At 39.4% G+C, this 19,137-nt stretch overlaps 1 protein-coding gene across 3 annotated transcripts in view; it reads left to right on the plus strand.

The window, feature by feature from the left end:
* LOC134498518 (uncharacterized) overlaps positions 1–18,704 on the plus strand; it is a 59,287-nt gene extending 40,583 nt beyond the window's left edge. For all 3 annotated transcript variants that reach the window (XM_063304665.1, XM_063304673.1, XM_063304683.1), the window contains one exon: positions 16,116–18,704. In XM_063304665.1, coding sequence (XP_063160735.1) covers positions 16,116–16,244 — 129 coding nt within the window. In that variant the 3' untranslated portion in view covers positions 16,245–18,704. The remainder of the gene's footprint in view (positions 1–16,115) is intronic.
* The last annotated feature ends 433 nt before the right edge of the window (positions 18,705–19,137 follow it).

The following is a 19,137-nucleotide window of genomic DNA, read 5'->3' on the forward strand; positions in this document are numbered from 1 at the left end:
ATCTCTAAGATGATTGTTGCAGAGCTTAATTTGTACTACACTTCTCAAATCATCTGGAAAATGATCTTATGGGCCATGGAATTAAGTCCTGACATTGAAAATATGCATATATGAAATAAAAACCTTTGTAGGTCTTACTCTTCTGTCTCTGTCCCAGTTCCATTCCAGTGTGGTCCTGTTCAGGGTGCCAGGCAGCCATCTGTTCTTCCAGCTGAGTATTCAGGTCCCAGCAAGCCGGCAGTCCTTCCCTCCCACCTCTGGTTTTGTGTTTTTGTGTTTTTGTGTTTTTTTTAATTGAAACATTCTGAGGCTCCTGCAAGCTGCTCAGTATGCTCAGCTCTTTTTTTTTTTCTTCAGAGTGAGGGGTAGTCAATCCCTTTCAGTTATTTCATACAACATTTGTACATGGGCATATATTGCCTGTTTTGGCATCTGTCCTGTTGACACACAACCAACCACCTGAATTCCATGTTAGAAGAATAAGTCAGACCTGCAACAAAATGGCTGAGGTGTATTTTCCCCTGTAAAAGGAATGCTGTGTTCAGAATCTAACAGCCATTCCTTCAGTTCATCACTGCTATTTCTTGTCCCTGTGTGTTCAGTCATGTTTTCCCCCACAGTTTTTTAAAGAGGTTTTAAAAAAAAAAAAAAAGCCCTAGAAACCTTTGGGATCTATCAAACACTTAAATACTTCAAACTTGGGCCGCTACTTTGGCTATAGTCCTATTAAGGGAACTGATCAGGGAAGATTACTTCTTATTTTGATGCTATTAGTTCCTTGGATTTGGACCAGAATCGTGGAACAATTTCCCTTAATTTTTCTTTCAGCAGACTGAAAGGCCACTGTAGACAGGTTAAACTTTGTGCCCTCAACAACAGTCTTATTTTTCGACTTGAAATTGAATACAAGACTTCACTTCTTTGGCAAAGGTTTTGCCTTGTGCCAAGAATGAACAAGATGTATTATACTGTGTAACAATATAATCAGGGACAGTATAATTAAGGAGAGAGGAGCAGTCACCCATACAGTTCATTTGTTGCATTTGTACATATAGGTGGGCACTAAAACTCAACCCAGAAGCCAATTAATGGACATAATGTAAGAAATTGTAACTTAGTAAGACCTGAAATGTACTTTAGTTTTTTCCTCACTGAAAATGGTTATCTTCAATTTGAAGCCTGCCCTGAAGATGAGAATGGATGATTTGGGTAGTGAAATGAATTTAGGGAGTAGAGATGAATGGTAAGAATGCTTTTTGTAGCTTTTTTCTGTAATAATAGTTTGTAATAGATAACGTTCTGATAATACCTTGCAATAGATTACATTTCCATAATCAGCAGAACTAGAAAAGAATTGTGTTATTCTAATGTGGGTCAGAAAGAATAATCTGTTTTGATGTGTTCTGGGAGACAGGAAGTTAAGATTTGAACATTATTTATGCATTTATTTACAGAATTTATATCTTGCCCATTCAGGCAGTGACCAATACATTTCTCTAAGAGAAAAATATGCATCTTTGAAATGTATTGGGAAGAACTGGTTTAGCAACTGATCATTTTCTGTATCCTATGGTTTCTGCCTTTTGAATCTTCTTACTAACTGATGCAGTCCTCCCTTGATTTCCCTAAGAAATCTGTAAGTCTTCAATCAATGAGAACTCTTGATTTTAAAATCCCCTTTGCCAGTTGCAAGTAACACACTGTTATGCTGACTGTCTTGCCAAAGACACAGTATGAACTTCCATTGACTGATAGCCAGCAAATATTCGTATTTCTTGGATACAGGGAAAAAGCTAGCTCATGGAGAAAAAAATTCCTCAGTTCTGCATATAGTGTAAAATATAATACTGAGGAAGTGCATTAATATACTTTGACTTCAAGACTGAGGAAACTGATGGTTTATTTATAAATCCCTATTCTAAATATCTGTAAGTGTAAAACAGCAAAATTCTATGTCAATCACAGTAGAGTAGCTGGAGAGTCATTTCAGAGAAGGCTTTTATCATGTTATCTTGCCTATTTCACTGAGTTTTATGGGGTTCATACATCATTGTCATGAACTGTCTTACCATCCCTCCCTCCCTTTTCTTTCCTTTTAACAAAACAGTCTATAAGGATGAAAACATGAAATAGATGCACTAATGACCCCAAAAGCTTTGAACAAGCCTATGTAGCCATTGAAGAGGTATACAGAGTGATGAAGAAAAGGCATGCCCCATATCTTTTCACTGGGATTACTATCTTTGGAGAAGCCTCTCTGGAAGAACCCCAGAGAAGCAGCTGCCCGAATAATATGGAAAATTGCAGATAAAATAAATGATGTATGTATTAATGTATTTTGAAATATCTTTCTGAACTTTGAACTTAGGAATGAAGACCTTCCATAAATATAGAAAGAAAGAGTTGTATCAATTCACCTGCTATATAAGTTCACTTACACTGAGAATCATACAAATTGTGTTTACATTTACTTGGCTTCATCTGTTTACAGTTTTCTGGTTGAGAGAGTTTTGTAATATGAATTGTGAAATCTTATTGCTATATATCAGTATCTTGGAAGTGCACACTTGGTTAGATATTTTTTCTTTAAGGATTCTAGGACTCATGAACTATGTACAAAAGAGAATTATAAGTGAAAGCTATGCAATGTTTATCAAAACAAACAACAAAAAAACATTCCCTCCAGTAACAAATTCTGTAAACCATCCATAGAGAAGCATCATTATTTAATCAGAAGAGACTATTTCCTTAGAGTCAACAGTTCTAAATAGGGACACTGCATGGGGAAAAAAGGATAAAACACATGTATCTGAAATCACTGTGAACTAAATGATATTTCTCCAAAACTTTGGAGCTTTTATCTTAGCGACTGGGTTAATTATGGTTCTTCCTTTTCCCCCTTTGTTTTAAAAATCGAAATAGTTTTCATTATACTTAGCATTAGCTTTAACTGGCTATGTTTATTCCCTTTTAAGGATGTTGACTTTTTTGGCATGCTACTGGAATTCATATCTGCAGTTTAAAAACATAATAAAATTTAGCTGCTGTGGCTCTCTTCTATAACAGAAGACTTGGATAGAAGTTAGGAAGCTAGACAAAGATCTCTCTCCCTCTGTCTCTCTTTTTCTCTCTCACACACACACTCACACACCTTAGTCCATCCAGATATAAGTGCAACCTAATGACTAATCTCATTCTTGTTCTTGTATAATCTGCTTATTTGTTTCATTAAATGCTTACTGAAAAGTCAGGCAACAGAATCTTAAGGGTCAAGCACTTAATGGTGAAACAGGCCTTATTTGAAGGTGGTCCCTGTTAAACAAATAGGGTTTTTTCCCCCCTTAATATGTTAGTTTCTAGTAACTCTTATCCATATGCTGTACCAGGGCAAACCAGCTGGAGAGAGGAGAAAGAAGAAAAGAGCAATAATAGTTAACTGTAGCCTTTTTGTTTGTGGTAATAATGAGTATTTGGAAATAAAGTATTTTGGAGAGAGTAGCTTTGTACAATTAAGATACTGTACTGAAAGGGTGAGAATGAGTATCATAGGATCAGAGGAGAGATAGCCTTCTAAAGATATTTGAAAGCTGCTATATATAAAGTTGATGGAAGCATTTAGTTTTCTGTTGCTCTGGAGGGCATGGCCTAATCAAGGGAAGCAAGGGAATTTAGGCTCAGCATTAGAGGGAACTTTCTGGCAGTAGGAGCTGCTCAGCAGTGGAACAAGCTGTCTTGGAAACTAGTAGACTTTCTTTTAAGCAGAGGATAAACTGCCATTTATTAAAGATGTTTCAGCAGCAAATTACCTCCATTGAATGTGGTTGGAATCAGTGATGGAAACTCCTTACAAGCATGTGATCCTTCATCCTCTTAGATTTTCATCCACATGTTAATTTTTCATGGATTGTAATAATGAAAACAATTTTTGTTTTATATATTTGCATAATGTTTTTCTTTTCTAAATACAGTAAATTAACTGGTTAAGTTGGAGCAGATAGAAACTCTATTAATCTCATATTTAATAGCTAGAATGTTCTTGCTAAATTGTCAGTAAGCATACCTATATCAAAATATGCTTTATAGAAATCCAGATAATTGGAATCCCTTGATGTTTTGCTGCATAAGATTTTTTTTTTTTCATGGTTTATTTCTGCACCAAAAGAACAGTTAAATTTCTGAAATTTATCTCTGGATAGGAAAAATTAGATACAATTTTTCAATATTATCTATGCATGCTCAGAGATCCACAGAGATCTCGTACATGCTGGATATTAAGAATAAATGAAATGCAACAACAGAGCATTAAAATACATTTACGGTGTTGGAGGAAAGGAGATTGCATGACTGTTTGTCATGCAATATATTTGGAATAAACTGATGGAGATTTCATCCAGAGATCTGGGGGAGAGAGACTTTCCTCTACAGAGGTAGTAAATTGTCAGTGTTCTCTTTTCTTTGTGATGCTTGTGGGAATTTGAGTCCCCTTTTCATTAATCCTTTTGCTGTATAATACGCCCATGATTCTTATCCTTGGCCTCTGCTAGTAAAGCAGTTTTTCCAGAGGCAAGTGTACTGTGCTGGCATGTGCAGCACTAATGCCTTTCTGAATGGATAATATTGTCTGTCTTGGATTGCTTAGCTTTATGGGATTGCAGTGTCTTGAGCCAATGCAAATTACTGGGTGTTCTATGCATGAGCATCTTCATTCCCTACACATTAGCCATAAGGAAACCATTCATTCCATGCGCTGTAGATCCTGAGGTTAGCATCTGATTTGCATCACACATAAAGGCTATAAAGTCTTACAAGCACATGTACCAGCAGCACCCTTTCAAAGCTACATGTGCTTGTGTAGGTGGAATGCTGGTGCTACTATGTTTCCATAGCTCAGTGGTAAAGAACACTTGATGATGCATTATGCAGGTTTATCTCTTGGCATTTCCAGCAAGGACTGGAAAAAATCTCTGTCTGAAATTCTGGAGAGCTGGAAGTTTGCCCTATATTGAATCAGAATTTTGGTCATCCTGCACTCACTGGCAGAAGTTTTTGAGATTTTCAGGAAGGAAACTTTTTTACTTTAGCTGGGGATGCCAAGGATAGCACTTGGGGCTATTTATTTATTTTGATGCAAATGGCTTATAGTCTAGCTGTGCTGCCAGTTACTGTCGATCAATACTTAAATAGGACAGAGGTCTGACTCAGTATAAGATAGATGCTGTTTTCCTAATATGGAAATATTGGTGGAATATTATGGAAATTCCAAATTGACCTCTGTAAAATTAGCTTGAACTCTAAACAAAAATCTGCTTTGCCTGCTGTGAAAATATTAAGAAATTAAAGAAACTCTGGATCTCTTGGACCATCCTTTTCAGCTGAAGAGTTCTAATATGTTGCAATTACAGCTTCAAGAACAGCAGTGTTGACTGAGAATTTTGAAGGTGGTAGTCTCAATTCACCTGGAATGACTATCTTGGGGGAAGTTGGCTATAAACCCATGCAAATATGGAAATGAGTTTTCTTTGTTATGCCAGAGACTTTGTATACATTATTGCTTCCTGTGTGGAATTGCTTTCTCTGGAGTAACTTCCTAAACTGAATCATCTCAAAAATTAAATCCTAGATACTCTTTTCATCTGAATTCCTACTACTTTGGCATGTTATACTTCCATTCTGCAGTAAAAGAAATTTCTTCATGAAGTCTTTGAATTGACGTTGACTTCATTCCAGAAGTATCTGAACAATTGGTTAAACTATCCCTCTGGCTTAAAAGTATGGATGCTTCCATTACTTTCCAAGAGCCTAAACTTGTTCAGGTAGCCTTGGGTTTTCATTCAATGATCATGATTCTCGTGGGAAGTTGTACAAACTTGCTACAAAAAACAGGGAAAGCAGCATTGCAAGAGGTCTTTGGAATAAAAACCATAGACATGCAAACAAGAGAAGAAGATAATTCCATTAGTGCACATGAGCTGCTGTTTAAGACCCACAAAGATAGCAAGATGTTCTGGTTAGACTCAGTCAGCCAGTAGAATTCAATTAGAATCTTTATTTACAAGCAAACTATTTACAGTAGCAATGACCTTTATTAAATACTAGCTCAAACCCAAGGGGGCAATGGTGGAGTGCTGGGCAAAACCATGTTGCTAGGATCAGCTGAAAACTGAGACCAGGCAACAGGACAGGGCTTGGCGAGAGCTGAAGGCAAGGCGACTGGAATGGATGGACTCAGAGTTCATGGACAGGCAGCAGCACAGGACTTGACTAACAAAAGTGGCAAGGCTACTTGATAGGACTTGACTGGAGATGGCAGCAAGACGGCAAGGCAAAACTCAGCTAGGGATCGCAATGAGGCAGCAAGACTCGGCATGACTGGGCTCTGTGGTGATGCGGCAAGACTTGACTCATCTGGGCTCCTGGGCAAGGCGGCAAGACTCGACTTGGCTGGGCTCCTGGGCAAGGTGGCAAGACTCAACTCAGCTAGATTTCTGGGCAAGACGGCAAGGCAAGATGCGACGGGGCTTCGATGTGAGGCAGCCAGGCAGAATTCAGAAGGCTAGGAAGGCTCTGGTTCCGTAGCGGCTACAGAGTAAGGCTCCAGTGACGATTCCGGCTTGTGTCTAGAAGAAGCTGTTAGCTCAGTGGAACGATTGTCTCTGGTGATCTGATCCATGCGTTGGCTCCTTTTTAAGCGGTTCTTTTCACGCTGTTCCCCTTCTGGAACCAATCAGGTTTCTCTCTGTTTAGCATGCTTTTTGACTCGCCTTTCCCTCGCGCTGATTGGTGGTTTTAAACCTGTTTTCCTCCAACCAGCTGCTCCGAACTTTCTCGCTCTGCTGATTCACCTTGAGTTTCGGTTTCCTCATTTTGCTCAGTATAAGTTTCAGTTTCCCCCTCCTCAACCTCAGTCAGACTCCAACCTTACACAAGATCCAGAGAAAATAAGTAAAGTTAATGACCCATTGTCCTTGAACTCAAATTAGGGAAAGCAGATAGCTGCTGGGTCACAATTCTGCTGTTTTCCCATGTAAGGCAAGTAGGTATTTATCTCTTACCAGTTCAGTTCATTTAAAATATCCCAGTCTGTTCTGTTGATACAAGCAAACTAAAAAAATCTTTTTACTTGTAACTGAAGTGTGATCTTTGTATCATACCGTAACAAAATCATTTTTCAGGGCAAACCCAGTGGGGATAAATAGAAACTATGACTATCTTGTCTTGGTGTGGGTAAGAACCAAGATCCAGCTAATTTCCTAATATGCCTGGTTATGTGTAACAGAGCATAAAGCCTCTTTTTGTAAAGAGCTTTTCAAAGAAGATTGGGCATTGTCTAGTTACCCCTTTGTATAGTTGCCAGTGGCCACCTGACAACTTTGTAAATACATTAGCTCTGGAGTTTTTTTGCCCTTAATAAGGACATTGGTTTGTTTATATGACCTTTTCACATAGAACCACCCCAGCAACACTGCAACTGCCCTATGAGGGAGCAGGCACTTATCCCTCCCTAATATAACACGTTGGTGCTTTAATTCAAGAATTTTAAAGGAGATGGGATGCCAGATATTCTACAATGTGATGGACTTGAACAGTTGCCAGAAGTGAATGCTTAGAAAGTGTCTCGGTGAAGGAACCATCCTGGAATACTATCTCAAATTAGTGAGGGACATAATACCAAATTATCTGTCAATACAAGCAGAGAGTGGTCACATAAAGGGAAGGAAAAACCCTCTTTATGGGAAATAAAATACAAGCCAATGGAACATTGCTGGTGCCAACCAGACTAGCAGATTCTTCTTTAATTATGAAACTGTTGATACCCTGCATTTCCTCAAGCTAATGGTAGAAGTTAAAACAATAATTTGGCAATTAAAAGAATTACAGAAACAATTTCTTTAAAAGCTGCTTTAAAATGCACATGGGAAAATGGAAACTGTACTTAGTTATCAAATATGACTTAGACTGCTTCTAGCATTAAAATACTTCAGTGGCAGAGTAGAGTGCAAGAAACAAGTAGACCCAAAACCTATCTACAAAAGAAGGATGCAGGATTTGGCACCTTTGTTGTCCTCCTCAAGGCCTAAAGCCAACCAACCAGAACCAGGAATAAAATAATGGGGTGTGGGTGTGGGGAGGGAAGAGACTTGCTTGAAACAAAGCAGTGGTTTAGCAAGTAGGGCCAATGGCTTAATCCCAGCCGTGAAGGCTAGATTTGGCTTTCATCAACTGCTACAGATCTACAGCTGATTTAAACCAGATGAGGCATTCTGTCAGCTTATTTTTGCCAGTGGGTGGGCTGAAAAGTAAGGTAAAGGATCAACATTAGAATGTTAAACTGGATTGGGAATGGTCCATCTATGAGATTTGGAAATCCTTGCTGATCTAATGCAATTGTTTCCTGCTTATCTGCAATGCACACTTTACAAGGAATGTTGAGTGTTAGGAGGATACACTCTAAAGCCATTGAAAATCTTATTGGGAGCTAATAGGAAAGTCCCTTTCATTGAGTTGGAAGTAGATTTGTTCTGTTCCCAAGGGCTTCATCAGAAGAGGATAGTCTTGTGCCTTAGGCATAAGTATATACCTTTTACCTCCAGGTTTCTTGGAATACAGCTCCAATTGGCTCAGTCAGCATTATCAGTAGTTTGCGGTCATTGGAATTGTAATCCCAGTCAATTGGAGGGCACCAAGTTGAAGAAGGCTGCGCAAAAAGCCTTCATTCAGGCTGTTGGCATTGTAAATGTAAAGAAAAGAAAATTGCTGCATTCTTGTGTCTTTCATGCTGAAACAAGTTTGTCTGCCCAAGGTCAGTAGCAGAAACAGCCAAGCTTCCTACATACCTGACTATCAGTCCTTTGCATTTTATTCTTTTTAGATTTATGTAATCTGCCCACAGAGTTCTTTGGTCAATGAGAGTTCCAAAATATTAATAATGAATACATACAGGATCCTACGGACAGTAAATGCCACCACATGCTATCTAGACCCGTGTCCCTCCTGGCTAGTAAAAGCAGGCCGGGAGGTCACATGTGGTTGGGTCCATGCGATAGTTAATACATCCTTGGGAGAGAGGGTGTTTCCGGTGGCCTTTAAAGAGGCGTTGGTACACCCCCTCCTCAAGAAGCCATTGCTGGACCCTACTGTCCTGGACAATTTTCGTCCAGTCTCCCATCTCCCCTTTCTGGGGAAGGTGGTTGAGAAAGTGGTGGCTTTGCAGCTCCAGAGGGTCCTGGAGGAAACGGATTATCTAGACCCCTTTCAGTCAGGTTTCAGGCCCGGTTATGGGACGGAAGTGGCATTGGTCGCACTTATGGATGATCTCTGGTGGGAGCGGGATGGAGGCAGTGCATCCATCCTTTTTTTCCTTGATCTCTCAGCAGCCTTTGATACCATCAACCATGGTATCCTTTTGGGGTGGGTCAGGGAGTTGGGGGTGGGCAGCGTAGTCTTACGCTGGTTCACCTCCTTCCTCCAGGGCCGATCCCAGTCGGTGTTGATAGGGGAGGAGAGATCGGCCCCGCAGCCTCTTCTTTGTGGGGTGCCACAGGGATCAGTACTCTCCCCTCTCCTTTTTAACATCTACATGAAACCACTGGGCGAGATCATCCGTCACCACAGGATGAGGTATCATCAGTATGCTGATGATACTCAATTGTATATCTCCATCCTGGGTGAAGTAGGTGATGCTGTGACCACCCTCTCCGAGTGTCTGGGGGTTGTGGGGGCCTGGATGGGGAACCACAGGCTTCAACTGAACCCTGGTAAGACCGAGTGGCTGTGGGTTAATGGTTCTTCTGTATCCGGGACATTAACATCTCTGGTTCTGGATGGGGCTGCACCGCCCCAGACAGACCCGGTGCGTAACTTGGTGGTCCTCCTGGACTCACAACTCTTGCTCGAAGAGCAGGTGGCAGCCATGGCCAGGAGAGCCTTTGTGCAGCTATGTGCTGTGCACCAGTTATGCCCCTTCCTGGACCAGGAGGCCCTTCGAACGGTCACTCATGCCCTTGTTATCTCTTAGATAGACTATTGCAATGCACTCTACATGGGGCTGCCCTTGAAAAGTATCCGGAAGCTTCAGCTGGTCCAGAATGCAGCTGCGCGGGCTGTTTTTGGTGCCCCCAGAAGGGCACATGTAACACCACTGCTGCACGAGCTGCATTGGGTACCAGTTTGCTTCCAGGTCCAATTCAAGGTGTTGGTTGTCACCTTTAAAGACCTACATGGCATGGAGCCAGGTTACCTGAGGGACCGCCTCTTCCCCATTACATCAACCCGTCCCACCCGATCGTGCAGAGAGGGCATGCTACGGACCCCGTCTGTAAAAGAATTTCATCTGGCGGGGTCCAGGAAGCGGGCCTTCTCCGCAGTAGTTCCCGCCCTGTGGAACATGCTGCTCCTGGAGGTGAGATTGGCCCCATCGCTCCTGGCCTTTCAGCGGAGTCTGAAGACCTGGTTCTGCCGCCTCGCTTGGGGTGGAGAGGGGAATAGAGCTACATGGGGATGGTTGTTATAGACCACTCCTCCCACACTTGGACTGTTTTAGATGCTTCACCGCTTGGATTTTTTATTTTTTATTTCTATTTATAGTATTTTTTACTGTATTTTACTTTTTGTATTATTGTGATGGTTTTAATCGATTGTTGTAAACCGCCCAGAGGCCTCCGATGGGAGGAGATGGGCGGGGATAAATTAGGTAAATAAATAAAATAAAATACAATGGAAAATCAGTAAGATTTCCTTCATTATGTGATATTGCTAGTGGATTATTACTCTTTACATGCACACACGCACACGCACACACACACACCAATCTCTCAGGTAGTAAGCTCTTTTCCCTCTCTGGATTGTATTCTGTAAAACTTCTCCCAGATGAATCTGCAGAACAGAGTACATACTTTGCATTGGGCTGGAAAGTGGCAAGCATGTCATAAAGAATGGAAAGTTAGCTGAAGATTAGTCAGAACCTCAATGTTACAGTGAAACATTTACAGTATTTCCAATGATAGCAGTATAATATAACGTTCGTAACAATGGTTTTTAAAATAGCCTCCTACCTCCCACCAAAAATCTGATAGGAAAACACCTAATAGTTCCCCTTCTTCAGAGAGGTTCTACTGGATGCAGAAAGCTGCTTCCAAATGTGATTTTTAGAGTAAAATCATCCTGCGATATTCACCAAGGTTTAAAAAGGGCACTGGATGTTGTTTCTATTTGAGATATTCTGCTGTTTTCCACCACTCTTTCAATCTTTTTATTATTATTGTCAGACAGAAAATCCATTAAAAAGAGAAAATAAAATAGGTTCATAATGCATTCTGATAGCATTTTGCTATATTTGCTTCTGATATGTTCTCCAAAACTCCCAAAGAAACTCAAAGATATTTTCAAGTTCCTTTCCCCATCTCTTCTCTCTTTCTTTGTGATTCACCCATTATCCTGTAAGAGAAATATATTAGAGAAAGAGATAAACTCTTATATACACAATCATATGACAAGGGCATGTGAAGTAGAAAATTACTGCTTTCTTCCTTGCTGAGTCCTTGGTGCTCTCTGAGCTTGGTTACTTGTTTGCAGACGTTTCATTACCCAACTAGACAACATCATCAGTGTGAGTAAGTGTGGGGTTTGCTCCACATCTGCAAAGAAACAACTAAGCTCAGAGAGCACCAAGGACTCCACAGTTCAACCCTGAGCTACTGCACATACTGTATATTCACTTCTATTGCTTCTTCTTGCCAGGAAGACCAGTCACATCTCCATCTGAGAAGCTGGTTTTCCTTTGCCTTTGTGTTGCTAACATGCCATCAGAGGAGCAAAAGCACAGTTCCAAGGAGAGGAGCAACCTCATTGGTAGCACATATCTTACTTTTATTCATCTTCTTCTTGAAGGTCCTCTTGTGACTTGCCCGCTGCAAGCCTATGTTCTGTCTAACTGTGATACATTAAATGGCCACATCTAAGAAGAGATTATACTTGATATATTTCTCATGCAACCTTCATGAAGCAATGATCAGTGTGGTGCCTGCAAAAAAAAAAAAAAAACAAGTCGAGATTTTGAAGCTATAGAGAACTGATAAGCACTCCAGGTCAACTGACAATCCAACATCTTTTGATTTTCCTATTACTTGGGTATTTTTATCATAACTGGCATAACTGGCATTTTATCCAGTGAGTTATATTTCTGTGAAATCTTGTGTTTTCCATAATGTAACCCCATAAAATACTCCAATCTTGGCTTTACTTCTGCAGTGCTACGCTAAGGAGTTTAAGGTTCTCGTCTCCCTTTCCTTGATGGATTAGCTCCATTGCCTGCCTGCAGCCAAAAGTTCCAGCTGCTGTTTGTTCACCAATCCTGTTCATTGGCATTTCTCACTGGAGGGCAGTGCCAAACTCTTTGTCCACTTTCCTTGCCTCCCTCTCAGTACAGTACTGGCAAGCAGCTTCCTTGCACGGGGAAGGACAAATCTGCCTGATTAATTCTGCCCCTTTAACTCCAAATAAAGGTTGCTATGTTACTCTCCCAGTCTGAGGCCTGCCAGAGCACACACCATCCATAATGCCACAGCAGGCGGCTGGTGAATGGAGACTTTTTAAAATGTGCCTCTCCTGCTGTGTTCTTGCTGTTAGCCAAACCTCCTGGCTGTGTAGGAGGGTGTTGGATATGATTTCATGAAGCAGAGCTATAGTTGGTTAATTCCTAGGCTGAACACCAGTTTCTTTTCCCATAAACTGCCACCTTGGAATGGGGGTAGGGGTAGAAATTATTTTGATTTGCATTTTTCTGCATACTGTCCTAACTTGTCCTTCCAGAGCCAAAGCATGAACCAAAATGGAGCTGTTTTGCAGAATCAGGATCTTACTAAACAACAAAACACTACACATTACGAACACAAAAATGTATACTAGTAAGGATAGTGGTTTGCAAAAATCCATATATTAAATAACATTCTGTACAAAAGTCCATATTTTTAGAAAGATGTAGCTGAAAGAATAGGTACAATTCTTCTAAAAAGGTTGCAAACCTAAGGATGAAGAAATAAGAAGAGCCCAACTGAAATGGAAGGTTCTCCCTTATCTACTTAATGTCTGAATGAGGCCTTTGTTAGAAATGTGCTTCATATTAAAATTATTTTGTGCTATAAAGGATTTGCTTTATAACAAAGGTTCTGTTTGATAGTGCTGAAATCCCTCTCAGCACAAGACCAGGCTGAATAATATTACATGTCTCAGAAAGAGCAGAAAACTGTGTATAGCAGAAGCCTCCAACAGTTCATATTTGAGAAAGTGTCATGGCTGCTATTGGAGATACCCATGCATAGAAGAACTGCAATGGGATGTGTGACAAAGCATAAAACATCTATTTTCTGAAGGGCCAACTGGCAAGACTAAAATAAAAGTAATTTGTCCAGGGGCCTAGGTAGAAAATATGTTTAACTCTGTACTAGGCAGAGGTGTCAACTTCTGTTTACTTGAGATTGATTGAAACACACAATTTGACTGGGGGTGCCTAAATTTTTGCATGCAGCTGTATTAAGATAGCTACAGGGGGTACAAACAAAGAGTTAAGCCTTTGCTGCTGTCAGAAGTTCTGCATGATATAGAACTGGATAAGAGAATGTCACGTGGTACTGGACCATTCTGTCCCAACTATTTAGATTTCTGATCAATTAATTAATTCCTCCCTCTTTCAGTAGATTCAACTTGATCGGGATTGTAATCTTATATTGACCCTCAGAATATACAACCAAGTACTTCTTTGACTTCTAAAACAGGAACATGCGTTTTCATTTCAAAACCCAACAGAGAGAATGGATAACTTACAGTAGTTATCTTCAGTTATGCCACCTTCTGGTGCACTTGTATATGGAAAGAAAACCCATTATTAAGATTTTATTTTTCTCTGAAAATGTGTTAATCTATGGATATAGATGATTTGTAGATTAACAGACAGAATTGCATGGCACAATTAGTAAAACTAACTCAAAATAACATAACTGCAAATGTTTATACATATAAAATACACAGATTTGGAAAAGACATTGGGGTGGAGAAAAAGGTCTCTCTAAACCAACATCCATAAAATGCTAATTAATGTATTTGTGGGTTTTATTTTACAGCCATTAATAGCATGTAAAGAATTATAACCTGAAATGCTGTAGCAATTTTGGGCAAATTAGAATTCAGCATTCCTAGCAATAGTGCCCAATAGCATGTTTTTATGTAATTTTTTTTAAAGGGAATCTTTTTCAGTAATACAACAACCATTATTTACAAGAGTTTTGAGGGTCCATCAAGAAATGCATATTACATATATTTTACTAGAAATGGTATATATATAAATACATATTTGTATATATAACCACTCATCCCATAACCAGTTAGGCATATGTATACCCCCAATGAAGTTATTTCATAAACCCAATGAAGTGAGCTCTAGTCCATGAAAGATTGTGCTATAATCAGTTAGATTTTAAAGTGCTGCAAGACTCTCCGTTTTGCTGCAACAGATTAATTAACATGACTGTTTCTCTGCATGCTGTCTATATGGACTCTGCTTCTTGCATGATTTTATTCAAACTAGGTCTCAGCCTATGCCTGTCTCTTGCTATTGGTTTATTGACCAAGTAACATTTTTCTTCAAAAGTAATGTTCATATTGCACCAGGAGCCAGCCTTCTAGCTATATAACTGAGTAAAAATCCCCTGAAGTGCATGCATGCAATATCTTTTATATTGTCATCAGATAATATTTAGAAGTGTAATTTAACCATGCTGCCAGACTGCTGAGTTGTATCTTCTGTTGAAATGAAATGCCTCCCCTTTTTCCAAGGCTAGGAAGCAAGGCATGGTGCAGATAATCTGATGGACCTTTCTCCATCAGACAAAAAGATTTGACCCTTTCGGTTGGGTCAGCCACACAGAAGAGCTTTCAGTTCATGACCTCTTAAGTCAGAATCCCTTAGGGTATATGCATTGGTCAAGGAGTGAAACCCTGGATACAGTGACCACCTCATGACAACATGACCCTGAAGTGTAAGAGGTCACTTCTAGAGAAAGGAACTGCTAATCGTTTGTTAAAAATCCAAATTCTTTGTAAAAGGACCAGCCATCCAAAATGGTTAAGCAAACCTTGGCACTTGGAAAGTTGTGTGATAAGTTGGTAATGAGGTGGAGAACAGGAAAAGGATTAGCAATGTGTTTAGAATCTAATCTGGTTATACCCAAAGTTTAATTCTCTTCAGAGAATGTACCTTGGTGCCAATCCAGTTTTGGTAGAATAAAATTTCTGCTAGAAAAAAATGACAGAACTAGATGTTTTGGTTTGATTACTTTTTCTTTCTGATTGACAGCTTTGTTCCAGTAATTATTAGTTTTTTTTTTCTTCATCCCGCCTTTATATATACAGTAAAGCAAGCAGATGGCTTGCTTTCTTGTGTCCTTCAGATAGGTTGGACTACAATTCCCTTCACACACCCCACTATCATTCTGTCAGAACCATGCAAATTTTTTGGATTTTATATTTATAAGGCTGTTACCACTAAGTCATTATGACTGAGCTTTTAAAAAAACTGTTTCTTAATTCTTTTTCATGACCTTCTAACAATGAAAGCATTTAGGCAATGACACTAAGCTACCTTGTGTGAGATACCTTTCATGAAGTTTTCTGATGAAAAGATTTTATGGGATTTTGATGGTCTAATGTAGGATAGAAGGTTGGGGATGGATCATTCATTATTTTCTAGTCCCAATTCTTTAGTTAGGCTTCTCTTCTGGAATAAGTACAAAAACATAAATGTTCTGAAGGGAATTTCCTAGTACTCTCTCTTTAAACAAACAAAAAATCACACATAATAAGAAAGCTCAATTTGCAGTCATGATTTCACTACTGGCAGGACTTCCTTCCCATTACAGTGTATTGAATGCATGCTTTCTGCTTTCCTACTTCTTCAATCTTTTCTAAGATTTTGATTTATTATTAATTTAATAAGCTTTTGAGCTGCCTCGATTGTTATATTGTAGCTTAATAAATAGATAAATACACAATTGCTTCCCCATGAGCTGTCCTTCATTCACCTCATGGGCACTGATGACTATCTCTTCCTTTTCTTCTCTGTGCAGCATATCAATGGAAGCCGGCCCTCACCTCACTTTGTGTATGATCCATCGATTTTTGCCTTCCGATCCCTGAGCACCTTGAAGCCTTTGAGCCCAATAGCTCCAGTTGAAGAACCATCATGTGCCTACTGAACAATATACTCAGAACTCTCAGGAATCATCATACCAACCAGCTGCCCCAGGGACTTGGAGGGCATATATTTGCAATAGATTCCAGGATCCTTGGTATCAGGAGATGGGTGTCTTGTCTCTTGTCTGTTTTACATGCCATTATAATTTCTGAAAATTGTCAGAAAGGAAATGTATGTGCTTTGAGAAGCTAGGCACATAAGTTGCAATGCAACTATCAAGACACTGTGTGATTCACAGAAGGCTGGTTTCTTATGAATGGAGTGAGCATGTTGCCCTTATAACTGATTCTCAGCAGGTGGTTGCACTTAGCCAAGCTTGGTTGATTTCAGAAGCTAAGGAGGGTCAGGCCTGGTTTATATGTGGGACCACCTGGTCAGTCCAGGTTGTTAGCTGGATTGGTAAATAGGAAAAAAATCCCAACCCACAGTGGAGGAAGGGCATGGCAAGCCAATCCTATTGCCAAGAAAACAGCATGGATGCAGTCCTAGGAGTTGATCTCAGCTTGAGAGCATTTTCACACTATATTATAAGTGAGCAACTGCCCATGTGCTGAAATGCCAGAGATAAGCAACTTTCTTGTTCCTTATCTAGTAGAATTATTCCTTCTACATAGGAATGTTCAGTAGACTAGGATTTCTCCAAGAATTGGAAGGATCTCTGCTTTCAGAGGTTAGAAAGAGATGTTATTTGTCTCCCAGGGTATGTAAACCTCTTTTGTTTTATGCCACCAAGTTATAAGGCTAGAACAAGAAGCTCACTGAGTATTGCAGCATCTGAATTGCTTTGAAATTAGTAGAGTATGAAGGTAAAGAGACAGCTATGTGGTTTGTTCAGCACAAATGGAATTAGAGCCCTTGGATCCTTAGGGTATGCTGTAATTGGATAGATACTTTCAGGTAGAAGAATAGATGGGAAGTTATAATCTCCTCTTCCTTTGACTTCTCTGGCATCCTTTTATAAAGCCATGTGAATATCACATGATGTTCTCTCTTCATGAAGTATGGATGAATATGACAATGATTGGTTTGGGCACCCAACAACATGCTTTATAGCACCCACATTTTAAACATCTTGTAGTCATATGAGTTGGCAACCACAGAAGGCAGGAATATGACTATAGGTTGCCTTTGATGTATAACCCACTGGTTTAGGTTGATATGTCAGATGTAGAGATGTGGGAAGAAGTACTTCACAGGTGTTTGTTTCGTTTTTTGCTGGTAGGAGTAACGGGTAACGCAAAACCAAAACCAAAACAGAACAGACATTTTTTAATAAGAGCAACTTTACAGAGGCATCCATATCTTTCAAGCCAGCTATTCTCTACACTTTGGTGATAGGTTCTGTTTTGCAGTGACATCTGAGAGACCAATTATTCATGTAGTCAGTTGGCCCCAATTCTACAGGTTTTTCTGCTAATCCAGTGAAACCTATAGTATATACTGAGGTTTAGGAAAGTCAGTTTAACAACATACTACATTGTCTTCTCTCTGTATGTCAAAGACATTTAAGTGTTGACTTATATACTAACCATATGATGAACAATCTAGAAAGCACTCCTGTGCCATTTCTTTTTAATTAAAGAATATTAGAAACTATAACCTGACCACCGTTTTGAAAACTTTGCTGTCTTCTACAATTAAGAATTTAGACTTTAAAGGAGTTGAAGAAAATGGCTCCTCTTGGGGAAAATAACCAGCAAGCTCAGTGGTTCTTTTTACCATTGGAATCTTAAGGCCAGAAGCTTTCTAGTCAGAATGAGTTAACTCAGCTGCTTTTAATCCTAGCTGTAAATATGTTGGGTCTATAAAACCTGGTAACAAAAGCATTAGGATAAAGGATAACATGAGTTACTTCTTTGCTATACCAGTCTATATAAGAAGAATTCAGGGATGGGCACAATCCTTCTTAAACCACAATTAATTAAATAAAAGGCAAGATGCTCTTAATTGGTTTATTGAGAACAAGGTCAATATTGACATGCAACAAGATAGTTTTTGTTTTTCAAAGCAATTGGCCTCTCCTTCCAGTTGAAGGAGGGAAGGTTGCTTTTTATCTTCTAATCCTAAAGATGATTGTTTTTATAGGTCAGTGCACATGTTGGGGATCTATAATCCCAAAGGATTTGGCCTTCCTATAGTAATGACAAGGGCAAATGTAATGTGAGTTTGCTGTTTTGGCAGATTAGACTTGACCTACAAACAGCCAGCACCTGTCATGGTCAGGATAATTTGGAATGTGTTTTCATGTATATAAAGCTGCCATCACTTTGCTCTGTAGATATTGCAGAATGTTTTTGGGTTTTTTGCTGATTGATCTAGAAGATATTGCCCTGTGTGATGCTCTAAGATGAAGGTATGGAATGGAGATTATCGCTGATGAAGTGCTTTTCTTTAATACTTTTTGTAACATTTCTCTCTCTTTGGTTTTTAATGAGAAAAATAAAGTTATATTTTAACTGCTGTTATTGTCCCTCTGTTTGCATTTTCTTTACTCTAGCTGAGTTCTAAGGCCCTAAGGAAATCCAAAACATTTTTAATGTTACTATTTTATAGCAGACTGTACCTTTGGGCTCAACATTCAAATATTTTCATCCCTCAAGAAGAAAACCCAAAGTTACTTAACTGGAATCTCTTGTGCAAATTCAGGAAAATTATGTAGGCATGAATTTCGCAACCTTAGCTCAAATAGAAAAAACAGATTCTTGCCTGCCACCCCCACATTTTAGTTACATCTTTTCCTGGCCAACCTTACATGAACAACAATCTTTACCCTACCACCACCGAAAAATGAATTAGAATTACTGTCTTACATAGCAGCATTTGTAGTCTTTTCACAGAATCATGAAGAGATCATTGTAAGTGAATGAGTCTTGCAGTATCCATGAAGCAATATT

Source organism: Candoia aspera, chromosome 1, assembly GCF_035149785.1.
Source record: "Candoia aspera isolate rCanAsp1 chromosome 1, rCanAsp1.hap2, whole genome shotgun sequence".
Classification (NCBI taxonomy): domain Eukaryota; kingdom Metazoa; phylum Chordata; class Lepidosauria; order Squamata; family Boidae; genus Candoia; species Candoia aspera.